General features: G+C 38.0%; 3 protein-coding genes across 5 annotated transcripts; all 3 read right to left on the bottom strand.

Annotated features, from left to right (window-relative positions):
* Positions 1-77: 77 nt before the first annotated feature.
* On the bottom strand, positions 78-6,996 carry LOC128022323 (adiponectin receptor protein 1). Of its 2 annotated transcripts, none has more exons than XM_052609730.1 (9): positions 6,852-6,996; positions 4,601-4,643; positions 4,299-4,496; positions 4,087-4,200; positions 3,838-4,009; positions 2,902-3,088; positions 2,624-2,811; positions 1,428-1,621; positions 78-1,296 (listed from the first exon to the last, which is right to left on the bottom strand). In XM_052609730.1, the coding sequence occupies exons 3-9, from the start codon at positions 4,440-4,442 to the stop codon at positions 1,168-1,170; spliced, it is 1,128 nt and encodes a 375-aa protein (XP_052465690.1). In that variant the 5' UTR covers positions 4,443-4,496; positions 4,601-4,643; positions 6,852-6,996; the 3' UTR covers positions 78-1,167. The 2 variants fall into 2 exon arrangements, with proteins under 2 accessions (XP_052465690.1, XP_052465691.1); XM_052609731.1 differs by having other exon boundaries at positions 4,601-4,662; positions 6,852-6,948.
* A 459-nt stretch (positions 6,997-7,455) lies between these two features.
* Positions 7,456-11,922, bottom strand: LOC128022324 (NADH-cytochrome b5 reductase 3-like). The gene is made up of 9 exons (XM_052609732.1): positions 11,757-11,922; positions 11,179-11,325; positions 11,008-11,080; positions 10,114-10,220; positions 9,895-10,024; positions 9,715-9,798; positions 9,550-9,635; positions 9,290-9,389; positions 7,456-8,219 (listed from the first exon to the last, which is right to left on the bottom strand). The coding sequence occupies exons 1-9, from the start codon at positions 11,769-11,771 to the stop codon at positions 8,047-8,049; spliced, it is 915 nt and encodes a 304-aa protein (XP_052465692.1). The 5' UTR covers positions 11,772-11,922; the 3' UTR covers positions 7,456-8,046.
* A 2,200-nt stretch (positions 11,923-14,122) lies between these two features.
* LOC128022321 (aminopeptidase B) lies at positions 14,123-18,379 on the bottom strand. 2 transcript variants are annotated; one of them, XM_052609722.1, is made up of 11 exons: positions 17,906-18,379; positions 17,341-17,481; positions 16,868-17,019; positions 16,173-16,289; positions 15,855-16,090; positions 15,665-15,778; positions 15,434-15,546; positions 15,150-15,258; positions 14,801-15,025; positions 14,564-14,706; positions 14,123-14,441 (listed from the first exon to the last, which is right to left on the bottom strand). In XM_052609722.1, exons 1-11 carry the CDS (start codon positions 18,281-18,283, stop codon positions 14,295-14,297), a joined length of 1,875 nt encoding a protein of 624 aa, XP_052465682.1. In that variant the 5' UTR covers positions 18,284-18,379; the 3' UTR covers positions 14,123-14,294. The 2 variants fall into 2 exon arrangements, with proteins under 2 accessions (XP_052465682.1, XP_052465683.1); XM_052609723.1 differs by lacking the exon at positions 17,341-17,481 and adding an exon at positions 17,517-17,657 and having other exon boundaries at positions 17,906-18,375.
* Between the last annotated feature and the right edge of the window lie 98 nt (positions 18,380-18,477).

Here is an 18,477-nt window from a genome sequence, read left to right on the forward strand (position 1 = left end):
ACTTCCAGGAATTTCATTATGAACATCTCCATTTTTACCTGAACAGTACATCCCCACCAAATAAGAGCAACTCGATGTATGATCCATAAATATTTATTGAAACATTTCACATTTCAATTAAATGTAAATGATTTTCCACCTCTACATGTAACACTTGAATATATGGATAGTTTAGCCTTTGTGGTAAAGCCACACAGTTAGCTTATTTCATAAAAAGGATCAAACACTACTTTATTTTTATTATTATTATTTTACAAACAGCAGTTCGAGAAAGTTCATCAATAAAGGTTAAACATTTTTTATTTGTTATTTATGGAACCATTTTAATTATGTGATTGGATTGCTTGCAAAGTAAATTAACTCGCTATGTTTGAGACTAATCAAATTTACTACACTGTAGTTTTGGCCCATCTATTATTTTAATCCTATTTCCAGTGGCCTAAGGCACAGGAATATTCTAATACTTTACAGGAAAGTTTATACTTTACAGACTGCACAGATATATCCATGCAGAGGCTTCAATAACAATGATATTCAATATCTGTGCAGTAAGGTGCAACAGTTGACCTGTTTATATTTTCATTTGACCTAGTAGTAAAGGTTTAAAATTGTGAGTGTTCAAAGCAGATCGATTTTGCTGAAAACCCTCAAACCCTTATTTGCCCTCTGTGCATTTTCCAGTCAGTATAAATAAAAAAAGATGTCAAAGACATTGCTGCTCATCAAAGTTTGGACACTACTTTGGGTGTACATCAAATGATGTCAAGAATTGTTCTTTACAATAAGCAAAACTCAGATGCATTATTTTCTGAGGGGGCAACTTTAAAGCTCAATGAAAGTGCTTTTCACTACAAAACAAACAAGTTCAAATCCCAAGAGATTGTACTCAAATTAAAGTTTGATGATAACAAGGGTCATCACATTCCAGCTACCAGATACTTATTCAGCCTACGGTGCCCTTTTACCACACAAACACTTTAATCAAATTAAAATGGACTCTTTGTAACAGGGAACAAATGAACTCACGGACTCTTTGTAACAAGGAAAAAAGAATAAAAGTTGAAACAATCAGGAAAAAACTCAAAAGGTAAATAAAAACAAATCAACGAATGAGTAGAAATATGGGCACTAAAAATCCTAATTGAAAAGGTATATGTTTGTAAGCTCTCAGAGGAGAGTGTCATCAGTGCAGCCTCCTTCAAGGCCGTAGCGGAACTCCTGCAGGTTGGACACGCCATAGAAATGAATGAAGGCTGCTGCCACCACAAGCACATGGAATATCTGGTGTGAGTGAAACTAAGAGAGCAAAATATGGTGAGTAAAACATACGCATATCACTATACTTCAGAACATGATTATGAAAACCATTTCGCAACTGAAGTCCGAGTCACTACTAAAAAACTAAAATCAAAAGCACATTAACTTACCCAAATATCACACTTGCCCGGGAAAAAGCGCTCTGGGATTCGTGCAGCATACAGCCCAGCACCTGTGATGTACATGGCGCCCATTAAATAGAACCAGCCCATCTGTCCAACAGTAGTAGCCTTGACGAAACCCTCCTCGATGGTGAAATGCATGGTGGGGACAATCCCACTCAGTCCAAGACCCATGAAAACTCCTAAAAAATGTTTTCAAATACATTTAATTAATGCACTTGTCTTGATGCAGTTTTATTTTAGTATCACTATGGCATGATTATATTTTTTTATATTTTGAATTTGCTTTTATTTTTGTATTTTTATTTATGTTTTTTTTTTTTGTAACTTTGCTGTGCCTTTTCTAAATTGTATTAAATGTTTATATATAGTTTTTATTAAATAATCAAAATAAATATTGCTTTGGCAACTAGCAGATTTTTTCATTTTTATTATATTATATTTTTATAGTTTTATTTATAGTTACCTATTATATCTCTGTCTTGATGCAGGTGAATTAACCATGTATTTACTCTGCTAATCTAGGTGCAAGACAAGTTTAATGTGAAAGTGCTGTGCAGCGTGACACAATCACAGCCAATCAAATGATATTTGATGTTTAAGTCACCATGAAATCTAAATTGATAATTCTTTAATGGAATATTGCCATGTTTATCATAAATTATTTGTTTTAATGTATGCACCCTTGTAATCTTCAATCAAAAACATCAACTTCCTCTCCACTAACAACAACATCTCTGATGGTATGTGAACTGGCACAAGAGCAGGACAATGCTCCCCTCTAACATTCTGTCACTCAAATGAGACTGCAACAATTAGCAAATAACACTAATCAATTCCCGAAGGCCAGCCTTCGATTTTTTTCTCGTTCAAGCAGCCGTTTAATGTGCAAATAAGGGAAACAAGATCATTAGAAATTTCATTTCATAACTACAGTAAATTAAATGTAAAGTAATGAGGAGCAGTATTTTTAGACCAATGAGATTTCGCTGTGGGCGGGGCTACCCAGTGCAACACAGCAAAGTCTTTTGACTGGTTTCATGACTGGACAAATAAATAAATGGATGAGATTTCATAGCATTCATTGATTTTTACTGCTTCACTTCAGGTTCAGTTTTTCAGAGTTAAAGATTGGCCTACATGAACCAAAATTGATCCGTTATGGCAAATAGATCTCTGCCCACCTGCTCTGGTGGGCCTGTGGCGGGGAGTGGAGAAACGGTCCCACTGGGCAACAACGATTGCTGCTATTCCCAACACACAGACGATTGTGAGGTAGATGAGACGCGGCTGAGGAGAGCAGTAGAAGGAGTAGTAAAGCCAGGGTACAAAAGAGCCCATGATCAGCAAAGCAATGCCAGAGTAGTCTAGTCTGAGAAAGAGAGAGAACAGAGAGATTAAAGTCACTTAAAGTCATTTCTACCATGAGATAGATCAGTTAATAACAAGACAGTAAACTTACTTGGAGAAAGTGCGAGAGACTTTCTCAGAATGGCAGTAAACAGTGTGAAAAAGCCAGGAGAAGCTGAGGCACAGAACTGCACCCAAGAAGAACATCCCGAACACCACCTTCTCCTGCAGCGGGGCCATGAAGTACATATTGGGCCTTAGCATGGTAAGTGTGCCCAGGCCCAAGAATAAGATTAACCCTGTGGAAAAAAAACAAAAACAAAAATCAATGTAAAGCAATTTTTTATTTGTTTGCCTGGATCTTTCAATTCATTTTTAAAAAATACATTAAAATGCAATTCATACATATATTGGCATTGATCTATTTATTTTTATTTTATGATGAACATGTATTTAATTTGTGAATAATTGTTTTTAAAAAGATTTTTGTGGAGCATACAGTAAAAAATGTCAGGGACACACAACGATCCTGATACAATGATGAAGAAATATATTCTGAAAATGTTATTAAAGGGGACATCAGATGCTAAATTAATTTTTACATGGTGTTAGCATATAAACGTGTCTTAGCAGTGTGAGGACACAACCACCCTAAATCCATTCTCTTCTAGCCGTTTTGTTTTTCTGAGCAATATGCCGTCATCAGAGCCACTGAGGATGCAGTGGATTAGTTTGGTTTTTGATGGTTTTTATAGTAACAATAACACTGCATTGGCATAAGCATCTTTATCACGGATGCTTTGTGACCAACCCTATTATACAATGATATTCATTTTTTTATTAATTTAAAATTGTAATCTTATTGACAAAATTCTTTTTCATTTCAGTATAAGCAAAAGGTATATCCTGATCTTGCATGCACTCAAAATTAGAGCGGTGTTTGTTCATGTAACCGATCTGCTGATTACTTAATGCACTAAATAAATGTATGAGGTGCACAATAGCCACTATTTTCTGTTACAGCTCAACAGCATAACCTTAATCTTACCCACTAAATGAGTCCAGATATTCCCAGTCTCTGTGTGGATCCTGAAAATGCTCCCGAAGCAGGCACGGAATGAGGGCATGGGAGGCCGATGACCGTGCAGGAGGTAGTCATTATCTTTTAGCCACTCCGGCAGGACGTGAAAGGGAATGACCCTCCAGCGGCCCTCCCAGACCTGTGGAACAGTGATTCAGCATTCAATTAATTGCATTACTTTTTAAGCATCAAAATAGCTGTGATTAATGAACACACCTTATGCACAAACTCCTCCATCTTTTCCATTGCATGGTGAGCCTGCAGTGGTAGCGTCAGAAACTCTCCGACTTCTTCATCCTCCTCTTCATCATCAGCGAGACTGCTTGCTCCCTGTGGACACAATCACAATCAAAATGAGCCTGCAACACTGCCTGCATAGAATATGAAAGACTCCGTAATGCATTCATATTAATAATCACTAGGCTTGCCTCTGACTGGGCTCCTTTGGCTCCTATGGGGCCATCCTCCTCCAGCAGGGGACCCAGCTCCATCAGCTCCACGTCGGCTGGGACATGGCATTCCTCTGTGACCTGGCAGTCTGCATGACTGGCAGACCTTATTTCGCCTGACATCAGATGACTGCCCTTTGACCCGTCCCAGACCTCTGAAGCCTCCACTTCAGTTCACTGTGTGCCAAACGTAATATATATAATATAAACGAAACTTCATTGCAGAGTCAAGTCAGGACAACATCAGTGACCTATAAACAACAACAACAGAGACGGCTTACCTTTGGCAGAAGCTTTGAACACAGGCAGGTCTCAGGATGTTTTCTATCAAATTGCATTCAATCTTGGTTAATAAAAAAACATACACACAAACACACACACAGACACACATACATACATATACATACATATATATATGTATGCACATATATACACAACTAGGTTTCATTGTTAAAATGGCATTTTAGCGCCATGTAAAAAAAACAACAACAAAAAAATCCTACATTTTGAGATTAAAGTTGGAATACTTTGAGACTATAGCCTATATTGTGCATGCAAATGGCCCGAAATTCCAGTGCCAACTGATTTTAATATATGTGGTATTATTAGCACAAATCATGTCATGTGTCATACTCGTAGGGACAGTATGCTTGGAAATAATATTTTAGGTCTTGGAATACATTGCTTATTTGTAGCACACCAGCCACCCTATAACAACAATAAGCTTAGTGCTTTTGGTACTAAGAATTTAAAAGCGGAGACTTTGTTTTATATTCAGTCAGTTTTATATCTTAATACAACAATGTCTTAAAATAATCTGATTTTCATGCTGTTTAATGTGGATCGCTGTATTCACTTGAGTTTGTGAATCAGCAGCATGTTAATCAATCATCTTTTCAATGTCAAGCTTTTTGACTTTATTTTCGTAATTTTGACTTTATTCTCAAAACATTTCAACATTATTCTTGTAATTTTGACTTTATTCTCAAAATATTTTGATTTTCATAATATTTACCCCCCCCCCCCCTCAAAATATAACAACTTAACGAGTTTACACAGTCAATTGTCTATTTACCATATTTTTCGTACTATAAGTGGCACCTGTGTAAAAGTCGCATCAGTCCAAAAATACGTCATGCCGAGGAAAAAAACATAGAAGTCGAACTTGACTATAAGTACCATTCATTTAAAACCAAGAACCAAGAACCAAGAGAAAACATTAGCGTCTACAGCACGTTACAGTGCATTCAGGCTAACATTTTTTACCTGACATGTGTTCCCTGGGAATCGAACCCACAACCTTGCGCAGCTAACGCAATGCTCTACCACTGAGCCATAAATATATAAACATAAAAACTCATCCATTATTATTATTATTATTATTATTATTATAAGGGCATACTTACTGCATTCCAGCAGGCTTCATCGCGCAGTGAATGCTTTTGGGCTCTCAAGACCCGTTTTTGTTTGGTTTATGCAAAATCGGTGACTCGATAGAGTCAGGTCTCTCGATCCAGCACAATAACAATCTCGGGAATGTCTTTAAATTATAATCAAGGAAAAATACCTTTACCGTTTCTGTTGTCGTCTTTTAAAAGAACAAAAAAAAAAAACAAACAAAAAAACAAAGTTGCACTTGAAGCATTTTGCGCGAAAAATAACGAAATATAGCTTCCGCTTGTGAGCAGCTCGTTACAGTATCGAGTTCTGATCGGCAAATAAACGCTATGTTGTTTGTGAATTCTCCTAAGTAGATTATTTTAACATTTCATTTGCATTATAAATTCTACATAATACATATAACTAATCTAAATGGGATGGTAAAGGGGATGGTTTTACTAAGGGGATTGCTTTTTGTCATTTTTTTTTAACCAGGAGAATGCAATCCCCCCCGCATCCCCCCTTAATCCGAGCCTTGATAATAATACTTGTGAGCGACAATGTGTTTCTTGAATCAGTGTAAACTCGACTCTAGTCACTCATCCGTCGCCACGAGCTGCGGAGAACAGCCACCGAACGATTTTTTTGTATCAAAATCCTCACTAATTCGAATCGAAAGTTCGAACGCACATATGGTTCCAAATACACCGTCTAGGTAGACAGCTCAGTAGATTTCGAAATAAACCCAATATAACTGACATCAATCTCTGTATTAATCAGCATCATACAGCTGCACTCATAACCATGACTAACGGAAATTAGCCTGATGGCTAACAACGGGCTTTAAATTTTAGGGAACGAGCAGTCAAAACACCGGCACACGTCATGATTAACATTTACAAGATACATAGCATACAAACAACGATATAACAACAACTATATGATACGAAAAATATGTCTATAACAACGATTAATTAATTTGTACGAAATTAAGCCTTTTAAAAACACAAAGGTGATGTAATAAAGCAGGTTAGCAGTGATACCGCTACGCAGCGCTAAACTACGGTGTCTGGATGCGTACATAACAACATGGGAATCATAATTTTGCCGTTACATTGAAATAATAATGCATTTTCTCGTCTAGACGGTTACCTGATGTCCAGATGCGCTGTCAAAGAAACTGGATCTCTTCCGGATGGCCACCAAACACCAGCAGGATGGAGAAATAAGAGTTGAAAGCTGCAGTATACTATTGCGCTGTTGTCTTTGAAATAATACCGCGGTGGCGCCGCCTGCTGGCGAAAGGCGGCGCTAGATTTTGTAAAGTCCCCACAGGCTAAGCGCTCTTTTGGGACACTAACCCATTTATTTGATTGTTCTTGTGAATGTTTCCAAATTTAGAGCAGTTATCTCCAGCAGGTGATTAATTTTATTATAAAAGACCAGAGAGAGGACTGCACAGAACATACTAAAGGGCTTTATCATACCGCAGGCTGTTTGTGTGATTGTCACATTTATCCAGCACGTGCTGGCAGGCTTTAGCGTGATAAAAAAAAAAAAAAAAAAGATAATTCCACCTTTTCAGTCTTTTAGGATGGAGTATTTCTGTGTTAAACCCGCTGGCCTTTGCCGACAATCCCCTAAAATCCCCAATCCTCATCCTAGGCCGTCTTTATAATCGCAGTACAATGTGAGTATCATACAACCACAACATACATAAAATCATCCAATCGGGAAGGAATTAAAAACAATAAAATGCAAGTGAAAACAATTTAATAAGCACTTTTTGTTGTTTCTTTAGTACATTACATATAAAACAACTGTATTGCTTTTTAAATTAAAATATGGTTAACATAAAAGATAAATATATATGGAGTGCAGCATGCATACAAAAATACTTCAGTGACCGCAAATGCATCTCATAAAAATGTATACATATATCAAGCATGAATGTCAGTCACGTCACAGGCACGTGAATTAAAATATTGTGCACACTGCTTCCTTTTTTAGTGCATTAAATTGGGGCTGTTTTGTAGTATTATCCTCTTATATTGAGGTTTTATAGCACATCAAGCCACAATAATATAAAGCCTGAGGATACAGCAGATCGTCTCTGTATCGTATTAGAATAATAGGCTATTACTATAGAGAACCAATTACCTCCGGACAGACTAGCACTTAAACATTTAATATTTATTATATACTGTCCATAAAACGGATATTCCCTATATATATATGATGATGAGATTTGTAATGCAACATTTGCTTAAACAGAATTGTGCAATTTAGCTTAATTTGTGAGTAATTCTGAGTAATTTGTGTCTGGGCCCGGAGCATTGAGAACGGTCTAATAGACGTAACGTTGGCTCTGCCTGTAGCCCAGTTTGTCCAGGTTGGGATTACATGCAAACTGGATCATGGGAGGTGGACCACACATGAGGATCATAGAGTCATCACCGGGAGGAGGCAGGTGCTCCTGAATCATCTCAGCACTGATGAAGCCCTGACTGTACTCCCAATCTGCGGACACGTGAATGCAGGTAAACAAAAAACAAATGTACATATATGATCAATAAAAATATAAATCTAGTCTAAAACATGTCCCAAGTTTTTAGAAATATACTCTGTTTTTATGTTGGTTTCCCTTTTTGAAACCGTTGTATCTCAATGAGATTTTTGACTTGAACCAAATGAAATGTCAAAAAAGAATTTTAATTCAGGTCAAGTCATTTTATGGATAAATTACAATTTTATAAATGTATTTATAAATTGTAAAAAAGAAAAGAAAAAGAAAAAAAGTGTCAATGACCAACATACACTACTTTTAAAATGTTGAGGTTAGTATGTTGTTGTTGTTTTTTTACTTTTCTTTGTGAATACTTTTATTTAGCGAGGTTGAATTAAATGGATTAAAAAAATGACAAGAATAATCAATGAATTATATATTTTCTATTTTAAATAAAAGCTGTTTTTTTCTGTTCTTTCTATTTATTGAACAATTGAGCAACTCTGCCAGCTACAGTTTTTTCCCTCTTTGTACATCTTCAGCGTCTCTGGCCTCTGTTAACATCCTGTTTACAGACTATGTAATATTTCCACACAAATTTAATTTAAGAAAAATCTTGCAATTCAGTTTGTGTGCAAGACTGAAAAGAAACAAAATAACTGATTGCCAATTGTCCATTTGGAGCAAAAACAAGATTTTCCACGAAAGTTTACATGTTTTCTAATTTTCCATTCACTTTCCAGGACGTGTGGGAACCTGAAATATTTTTTAAGCAGCAAGTCAGCATATTAGAATGATTTCTGAAGGATTGTGTGCGCTGCAGACTGGAGTAATGATGCTGAAAATTCAGCTTTGCCATCAAAGAAATAAATTAAATTTTCAAGTATATTAAAATAGAAAACAGTTATTTTAGATTGTAATAATGTTTCACAATATTGCTTAACATTAAGTTTGATCAAATAAATGCAGCCTTGGTGAGTATAAGAGACTTTCAGAAACACAAACAATCTTACTGACCCCAGACTTTTGAAATGAAATGTATACCAAGCTTTATCATTTGTAGGTCAGGTGGGAAGCCATATACCTTCAGGAGCTTGGTCCACTGTGAGCCAGAGTTTGAAGCGATCCGGATGCCTCGCCTGAATCTCCTCCAGATCATCCTTCAGCAGAATGTCCTTCTCAGTCTGGAAGGCAGACGAAAGGTAAACAGATTCATTTTAGACTTGCGGTTTAATCTGTCTGAACATCACTTTTATTTAATTTGTCTTTTATGAACAAACACACACACAAAAAAGTCGGTCACTAGTAAATTTGAAACAATCCCAGTTCTTATGGAACTCTAACCTGGTTGGCAAACAGCAGGCTGCATGTCGTTGTATCACTTGGGTTTCTGATGATGTCACGAATCAGCTGCAACATTGGTGTAATGCCTACAAGGGGAGCAGAACAAATGACTTTAGTGATCATACAGCTTCGTTATGACTAGAAATGAGGCGAAATACACTCTACCTGTTCCTCCAGCTATAAGACCCAACGTTCTTGCAGTCTTAGTCTCAGCAGGGGTCTTCTTATCGGCCTGTATAGCAAACTCACCTGTTGAGATGAGACGTAGATGTAAGGATTGACCACTGTGTATGTAAATACATCCATCTAAATTCAAATATTGATATTAAATGTGCCGAGTCAGACCTTGCCCCTTGTACTCCAGCAAACCTCCTGGTCCTCTGAAGTCAATCACATCTCCGATCCTCAAACTTTCCAAGTACTGGGACATCTTTCCCCCTTCTGGGAACTTTGGGTGCACATTCTTAAAATAAATCTGCAGAATGAAATATGTCAGCTCTATACTACAGTTTAAAACTTCAGGAGCTTTTTTTAAAAAAAAAGAAAAATGTAGACAATCAGAACCTTCACAACAAGGTCAACAAATCCCTTGTCATCGTCGCTGGACACTGGTGTGTAGGGACGCACAGTCAGATTCCCATCAATACTAGCAGAGAGATAAACATGTTTGCCTTGAGAAAGAAAGACAGGGAGAAAGAGTACTTTACTGTTAATAGTTGATACACACCCCAGTCTGTCCATCAAGTTCTTGTTTACACCAGGTATGAACGTCACGTGTTGTCATCTCAAAATTACAGTAATTACGACATGGCATGAATGCAGCAGATGATATTGTGCTGCTCAAGAAACATTTCTTCTTATCAGAGTTGAAAACAATTGAACTGCTTAATATTTTTTTGTGGAAAGAACAGCATTTATTTGATAAACTCAAACTAAATAGTGTAGATACTGATTTGGATATACTCTAGAAATATTTAGTATTATTTTTGTCTAATAACTGTACCAGTGAATATATTAAGTTTGATGTGCATGATCTGTGTTAAGACACTGATATCAGGAAATACTGAGAAAAGCATAAAACCGCTAAAATTAAAATCTCGTTTTAGATCAAAGTCGATTGACATCAGGACAGCTCAGCAATTTTTGTGTTTCTTAGTAATTGGCTCAGATCCTGTCTACATCTGAATTTAGCGCCGTCCACTAATGTCTCATGTAAAGAGTGTCCAAATGTCTGTGATTGATTACTCCCAAGCTATTGTGCAGGTTTAAACGTGCTGCTTTTTAAACCCTACGCTCATTTATCATTTAGCACACAGTTCTTTTCCAAAGCAGTTTACACAACAACAGCACAGGTGTGGGATTTCAGCATGCTTCAGACAAAACCCTGCAACCTTTGTACTTTATTAGCAAAGAAACAACCGACACAAAAACAAAACCCAGTCCTCAAAGACTACCTACCTACTGGTAATCCCAAAACATGCTCTGGACTGGGCAGGGCGAAGCGAAACCTGCGGGTATCATGGCTTATGATCTGTAGGAAAATAAAAATATCTTATTATGTCAAAAGCATCTTGTCAGTAACACGGCTGTAAATTGAAGCACATGGAAATAAATAGACAGGGCAAATACCTCTTTGTCTACTAGTCTCAATTTGTATTTTTCAGAGGGATTAATCAGGGTAATCTGTGGTTTCCTTTTCCTGTTGAAGTAATAATAACTGAAGAGACCTGCTGTTGAGGCCAGCACCACTCCAACCGTGACTGCAACTGTAGTGGACTAAAACACAGATTAGTGCACATTAACACGGGTTAAAACACACTTTAAACACATGAAACAGAAAACGAGCAATTATAAATAAACGCTAAAAATGCATTCACTGATTTACAACATGCAACAGAAACGTGACTCAAACATTAACAAAGATCCTCCGCAGTTTAAAATGCCTGAATGAATCATTTGTCTCTCCTTAAATAACCTCGGACGTTTCTGATTTGGTATCCCATTTCAATTAGAAACTGTTTGCGGCTTTAGTTTTCTGAAATTTAAATAGAAATGGCTGAACAGCATATCTTGAAGTTAGTCCCATGACTAGTCTATTTGCTGTGCTGATAAACCTATAACCAGCAATGTTAAACAAAGCAACATTTTGTCTCAATAACAGTTCATTGTTGCAAATAAGCTGTATTCTTTAAAGCTTTATGACTTACCACCGCGTAACTCATGGCAGCAGATGTACTTCTACAGAGATTCAGTCAAAACGAAGCTTCAGAATAAATTCGTCGGCACACCCATGAACATGCAGGCAACTCTGTTGGAGGCAAACAACGCTGCGCAGTTATTGTGCATAGCAAAACGATTCGAACAACGCATTGTTTGGCCTAATGCCATCCACATTACAAACCTATCTAATGTCTGCGGTCGGCGTCTGCCTCAGTGAACCCCATAAAACCAGATAAAAATTAAAGTCCTGATAATGTATATATCTGTGTGTATATATATATATATATATATATACACACACTTTCAACAATTAATCGCGTTTAATTTTATCCCAAATAAGTTTGTTTACAGAATGTGTGCGTACTGTATACATTTATTACGTATACAGTTTTGTTCAAAATAATAGCAGTACAATGTGACTAACCAGAATAATCAAGGTTTTTAGTATATTTTTTATTGCTACGTGGCAAACAAGTTACCAGTAGGTTCAGTAGATTGTCAGAAAACAAACAAGACCCAGCATTCATGATATGCACGCTCTTAAGGCTGTGCAATTGGGCAATTAGTTGAAAGGGGTGTGTTCAAAAAAAAATAGCAGTGTCTACCTTTGACTGTACAAACTCAAAACTATTTTGTACAAACTTTTTTTTCTGGGATTTAGCAATCCTGTCAATCACTAAACTAATATTTAGTTGTATGACCACAGTTTTTTAAAACTGCTTGACATCTGTGTGGCATGGAGTCAACCAACTTGTGGCACCTCTCAGCTGTTATTCCACTCCATGATTCTTTAACAACATTCCACAATTCATTCACATTTCTTGGTTTTGCTTCAGAAACAGCATTTTTGATATCACCCCACAAGTTCTCAATTGGATTAAGGTCTGGAGATTGGGCTGGCCACTCCATAACATTAATTTTGTTGGTTTGGAACCAAGACTTTGCCCGTTTACTAGTGTGTTTTGGGTCATGGTCTTGTTGAAACAACCATTTCAAGGGCATGTCCTCTTCAGCATAGGGCAACATGACCTCTTCAAGTATTTTAACATATGCAAACTGATCCATGATCCCTGGTATGCGATAAATAGGCCCAACACCATAGTAGGAGAAACATGCCCATATCATGATGCTTGCACCTCCATGCTTCACTGTCTTCACTGTGTACTGTGGCTTGAATTCAGAGTTTGGGGGTCGTCTCACAAACTGCCTGTGGCCCTTGGACCCAAAAAGAACAATTTTACTCTCATCAGTCCACAAAATGTTCCTCCATTTCTCTTTAGGCCAGTTGATGTGTTCTTTGGCAAATTGTAACCTCTTCTGCACATGCCTTTTTTTTAACAGAGGGACTTTGCGGGGGATTCTTGAAAATAGATTAGCTTCACACAGACGTCTTCTAACTGTCACAGTACTTACAGGTAACTCCAGACTGTCTTTGATCATCCTGGAGGTGATCATTGGCTGAGCCTTTGCCATTCTGGTTATTCTTCTATCCATTTTGATGGTTGTCTTCCGTTTTCTTCCACGTCTCTCTGGTTTTGCTCTCCATTTTAAGGCATTGGAGATCATTTTAGCTGAACAGCCTATCATTTTTTGCACCTATTTATAGGTTTTCCCCTCTCTAATCAACTTTTTAATCAAAGTACGCTGTTCTTCTGAACAATGTCTTGAACGACCCATTTCCTCAGCTTTCAAATGCATGTTCAACAAGTGTTGGCTTCATCCTTAAATAGGGGCCACCTGATTCACACCTGTTTCTTCACAAAATTGATGACCTCAGTGATTGAATGCCACGCTGCTATTTTTTTGAACACACCCCTTTCAACTAATTCAACTAATTGCCCAATTGCACAGCCTTAAGAGCGTGCATATCATGAATGCTGGGTCTCATTTGTTTTCTGAGAATCTACTGAACCTACTGGTAACTTGTTTGCCACGTAGCAATAAAAAAATATACGAAAAACCTTGATTATTCTGGTTAGTCACATTGTACTGCTATTATTTTGAACAATACTGTATATAAATTCTATAAATACACACACGTGTATGTATAGATTTAAGATAAATGTATTGTTTTTATATAAAATATATACATTTGTGTACCTATGTATACATAACAAATATACACAGTACACATGCATTATGTAAACAAAAACTTTTATTTCGGCTGAGATTATTTGTGGAGTAATAGTTCATTAATTTCTTTGTCCAAATATAAAATATTTTTTTAAAATTAAATGTTTTTTTTTTTTAATTAGAGTGCAAATAATAAATTTCATTTGCATTCTTTTTGTTTAGAAAAGTGGTATATTTATTATTGCAATAAAATGTAAATGTAAAAAAAATGAGAAAGTAATTAAATACCCAGAAGATATTTTATTTATTCAAATATCCACAACAATTCACAAATTCAAAAAAGTAGAAGCAATTCCCTGAAAAATCAATACAGTTAATAAGATGATAGGGTGCTTTTAAAAGTGGTTCATTGAATACATCGGTTGCCTTACATTTTCCCAAATCATTTCTGTTCAAGCTAGTATCTTTTTTACATAATTGCGAACATTGAAGTGAAGCTGATTCGAGGTGGTTGAGAAAACCTCCAATGCCAGAGCCTTTGTCTCTTCTGATCCATTCCAAAGGGCCCGATAAACTGGTAATGTGTACTTCTGTTTCCCCTGAACGCAAAACATGAAAATCAGTCTTTTAAAACAAAGTCAACAAGTTTCTATGCATACCAGCAATCTAATTATTAGTCTAAAGAGCTAAGTGTTTAATAAACAGTTGTACAAATTCTAACCTGGCTTGTGAGGAAGTTGCGAATATGTTGGAATCCTGGTTTATGTTGATTCTTTGCAACAATCTGTGCCCATCGCAGTTTCAGCTCGGCATTGTTGGACTCAATAATATGCGAGTAGCACTCCTCCAGCTCCTTTATGTGGCCTGTTAATACGGGAATATTGTTTATTTTACAATCTATCCAAATGCAACTTTTACTATATAAAACCGAGCTGTAAACACAAAGAAGTATTTGCACCATCTGGAAGTGGTGACTTCTCAAGGATCTTTTCCAAGAAGTAGACAGTTTGGTAGGTCTTCCACAGTTTTATATCTGTTTTGCAGATCGATTCCAAGTCTAGGTCATGATTAACCCACATTTCTGCTAACAGTTCTGCTGGTTTCATTAGCTCCTGACCAGCGGAGAGGTCAGGCACATATGGAGGCCAACCCGACACATTGAGCCAGCTGTCAAAATCCAGACCTAATAAAGCAACCGAGAAGAAACAAAACATAAACTGATGCAAAAGGCAGCCTGACCAAACGGTATGAATTTATCTTCTGCGATTTTATGACAAAAAAATGCTGCTAATGGTCTTTTTCTGCACCCTCGATTTTGTGGACATTCTTCTCTTTCAGGTCTGGGAAAAACTCCAGGTAGAAGTCCAATACGTCCTCTGCCAACACACTTCTGAACTTGAACTTGTCCACATAAGCCTTGAAGAGACAAAATGTAATCAATAATAACATTTCCTCTTCCTTAAATCATCCTGGTGACACATTTTTTAAGTCTTGCAACCCTCAGGTTTGAAAACCACTGGAACATACTGTCAATATACAAGCCTGGGGTTAGTGCGATTTTTGAAATGTATTTATTAATTATTCTGCTAACCTTGAGGAACGCGTCAAAGCGTGACTGATCTCCGGTGAGGTGCGCCAGGTAGGAAACAAAGCAGAAGCCTTTCTCATAAGGCGTTTCATTGTAGGTATCATCAGGATCGACGCCTGCAGTTAAAAGACTTCATTAGTTTTTGCAATAAAAATAAAAATGCTATGCGAGACTGCCATCTATTTTCTGCTCACAATGTCAAATTAAGCAGACCATAATCTAGTGGTGATCTACCTGGTTCAATCTTAACCCGGAGTTTATTGAGAGGATGGTCCTCTCCAGTGTTGTCCATGTGTTGACGTAGAAGAGCTTTACCAGTGGCTGCCTCCAGACACGTATAAGCCTCTCCTGAGAATGAAATGGCACTTTTTTTTATGAAATCTTTATTAGTGTAATATTACAGGTCAAATAATGTATGGCATACCATACAGCTCCCTGCAAACCCTGCGCTGAGCGTACATGGTGAAGCCCTCGTTCAGCCAGAAATCACTCCAGGTGGCGTTGGTGACGAGGTTTCCAAACCAGCTGTGGCAGATCTCGTGTACAATGACGTCAGCGAGAGAGCGGTCGCCGGCCAGCAGACAGGGTGTGACAAAGGTCAGGCAGGGGTTCTCCATCCCACCGAAAGGGAAGGATGGAGGCATGAACAGCACATCGTATCTAAACAATTACAACCACACAATTCTGTTGTAATGTAATAATTATGAAGTTCACTGAAGCTGTTCAAAAAAGCATACCCCACCTTCCCCAAACGTAGGGTCCAAACAGTTTCTCCCCCACGGAGAGGAACTCTTCGATCACATTATCATACTCCTGCTTGGCTGCCTGCAGTAAACAAGGCTCGGTCCAGACGCGTGTCCTGAAAATGAAGTTAAAAGGGTTTATAATAATAATTTTGATTTCAATGCTTTCTTTATAATAGGCTCACACATATAATGTTAGTACAGCACTAAAAGCAAATGTAATTTAGTTTTGACATGAACATTTTCAACAACTGCAGCTTAGCTTGGTCTGTTTTTGGCCCTTTGAAGAAAGGGGAAGTTGTGGCCTAGTGGTTAGAGAGTTTGACTCCTAACCCTAGGGTTGTGGGTTCGAATCTCGGAGCAAGGCATCGAACCCCCAACTGCTCCCCAGGCAGCCGAAGCATAAATGGCTGCCCACTGCTCCGTACGTGTGTTCACAGTGTGTGTGTGTGTGTGTTCACCGCTCTGTGTGTGTGCACTTTGGATGGGTTAAATGCAGAGCACGAATTCTGAGCATGGGTCACCAATACTTGGCTGAATGTCACGTAACTTTCATGAAATGTTGAGTTATTGAAAGCTACTGTTTGTTTTTATAGCTCAATTGACTTTTTTTTTTATTCCAGAGGAGCAATAAAGACTTTGTGTGTTATGATAGAACTTCTTTAAGGTCAAATATCTGGGATTTGTTTTTTACCTGGGTCCCACCTCAGCAGACTGCAGGTCCCCTACTGCCAGAGCTACCAGGTAAGCCGGAATGGGACGTTCCATGGTGAACAGGAAAGCGCCGTCTGCTTGCCTCTGTTCCCATTTACTAGCGCTCATAACTGCTGTGAAGCCATGAGGAACCTGATGATAAGAGTGTGGAACATCAAAGAAAGAAGCTTCTGTGTTTACGAGACAGTTCAAAGTGCAGCGATAAGAAATCAATCGTGTAGGCTGAGCTGGATCTCATCATTCTTGTGCTTCTTTCTTTCTTGAGAATCTGATGTGAGCCTATTGCCGACGATAGTCTCTGAAATTAAATATAAATATTAACCAATAATACATATTAAATATGTTTTAGACCAACCTTGTTTTATAATATATTATTTACTTATGCATTGCAATTATTATATACCACGTTCAACAGTTTGGGGTCTGTAAATCTGACCGGCCCAAAGGCCTCACCTGAACTGTTGCTGAGTAGGTGCTCTTGACTGCTGGAGTGTCAAAGCAAGGGAAGAAGGAGCGGTTGAGTACAGCCTGGCCTTGAGTAAAAACATAAGGCTTGAGCTTTCCCGCAGTCTGCTCTGGTTCCAGCCAACACACCTATAAGAAGATACATGCGTTTGGTGAGACATTACCTGCACAACAGCCGAGTAAGTGCTCTTTGTCATGGGCGTATGGAAGCCGGGAAACAGGCTGCGGTTCAGGACAGGGAACCCAGATGTGTACAAGAAAGGCAGCGTCTTCTCAGCCGTCTGCACTGGGTCCAGCCATGACATCTACAGAGAAGTGATGCATGCTTGCTTGTGTAATAAATGAATGACTCTGGCATTATCAGTGCTGATCTGAAGAACGAAAGTGACTGCTTGTAGAGCAGAAGAGAAACCAAAGTATTCTCGTTCCCCTAGGTCTCGTGATAACACCCCAACAAGTTTCAGTTTTGATCACTATAAAATGCCCAGGCTGTTATGAATGTATGTGGGTATTAATATGAACAAAAAATATTAAAAGCAGCTTGCATGCTTACCCCTGGTCCATCAGAAGCTGTATATTTGATTACAAGTTGAAGTGTGTCATCGGAGTTGAAAGGCGTTGGAAACTTCACTACCAGTGTTGTCCCATAACTGGTAAAGTCTCGAATCAAAAATTCGGCTGTGGTCCAGTCATGTGAATTATGACTGAATGTGATCTCATGCACAGACAGCGTTGGATGAATATCCAGCTGTAACTCACTTTGACCGTCCTGAGTGCACTGCAGCTTTATTGTTTCGGTACCTGATATTGTTTTCCGCTCAAAATCCACTTTAAGATCGAGATGAAAATTTTCTATTTTAAACTGGCGGAAACTAGAGGAGGTAGCGACGTCTTCGGCTTGGTCTGAATACAGCGTAAATGATTTATCCATCGTACTACTGACCAAAAATATACAGCTACACAGGTTAACGTCCGCCAATCTGTTCCTGCACTCACAAGTGAACCAACCGTGATGAAACAATCTACGGTAAGCGCCGGGAGACTAATCGTTATAGCATGTGGATGGGATTTACGCTATCATTCTCTGCGTTATTGCAGCGCAGTGTTGTTTGTCGTAAAGACATG

The sequence above is a fragment of the Carassius gibelio genome, chromosome A11, assembly GCF_023724105.1.
Source record: "Carassius gibelio isolate Cgi1373 ecotype wild population from Czech Republic chromosome A11, carGib1.2-hapl.c, whole genome shotgun sequence".
NCBI classification, from domain to species: domain Eukaryota; kingdom Metazoa; phylum Chordata; class Actinopteri; order Cypriniformes; family Cyprinidae; genus Carassius; species Carassius gibelio.

Excerpts from the sequence above, each read along its gene's own strand:
- LOC128022323 (XM_052609730.1), bottom strand. The coding sequence starts at position 4,442 with ATGTCAGGCGAAATAAGGTCTGCCAGTCATGCAGACTGCCAGGTCACA. Across the intron at positions 4,010-4,086 it reads TGGAGGAGTTTGTGCATAAG|GTCTGGGAGGGCCGCTGGAG; the intron begins GTGTGTTCATTA and ends ACTGTTCCACAG. Across the intron at positions 1,622-2,623 it reads CCACAGGCCCACCAGAGCAG|GAGTTTTCATGGGTCTTGGA; the intron begins GTGGGCAGAGAT and ends AACATTTTTTAG.
- LOC128022324 (XM_052609732.1), bottom strand. Across the intron at positions 11,081-11,178 it reads TGAGACTAGTAGACAAAGAG|ATCATAAGCCATGATACCCG; the intron begins GTATTTGCCCTG and ends ATTTTCCTACAG. Across the intron at positions 10,221-11,007 it reads TGTTTTGGGATTACCAGTAG|GCAAACATGTTTATCTCTCT; the intron begins GTAGGTAGTCTT and ends TTCTTTCTCAAG.
- LOC128022321 (XM_052609722.1), bottom strand. The coding sequence starts at position 18,283 with ATGGATAAATCATTTACGCTGTATTCAGACCAAGCCGAAGACGTCGCT. Across the intron at positions 15,779-15,854 it reads GGTTTGCAGGGAGCTGTATG|GAGAGGCTTATACGTGTCTG; the intron begins GTATGCCATACA and ends TTTCATTCTCAG. Across the intron at positions 14,707-14,800 it reads GAAGTCACCACTTCCAGATG|GCCACATAAAGGAGCTGGAG; the intron begins GTGCAAATACTT and ends CCGTATTAACAG.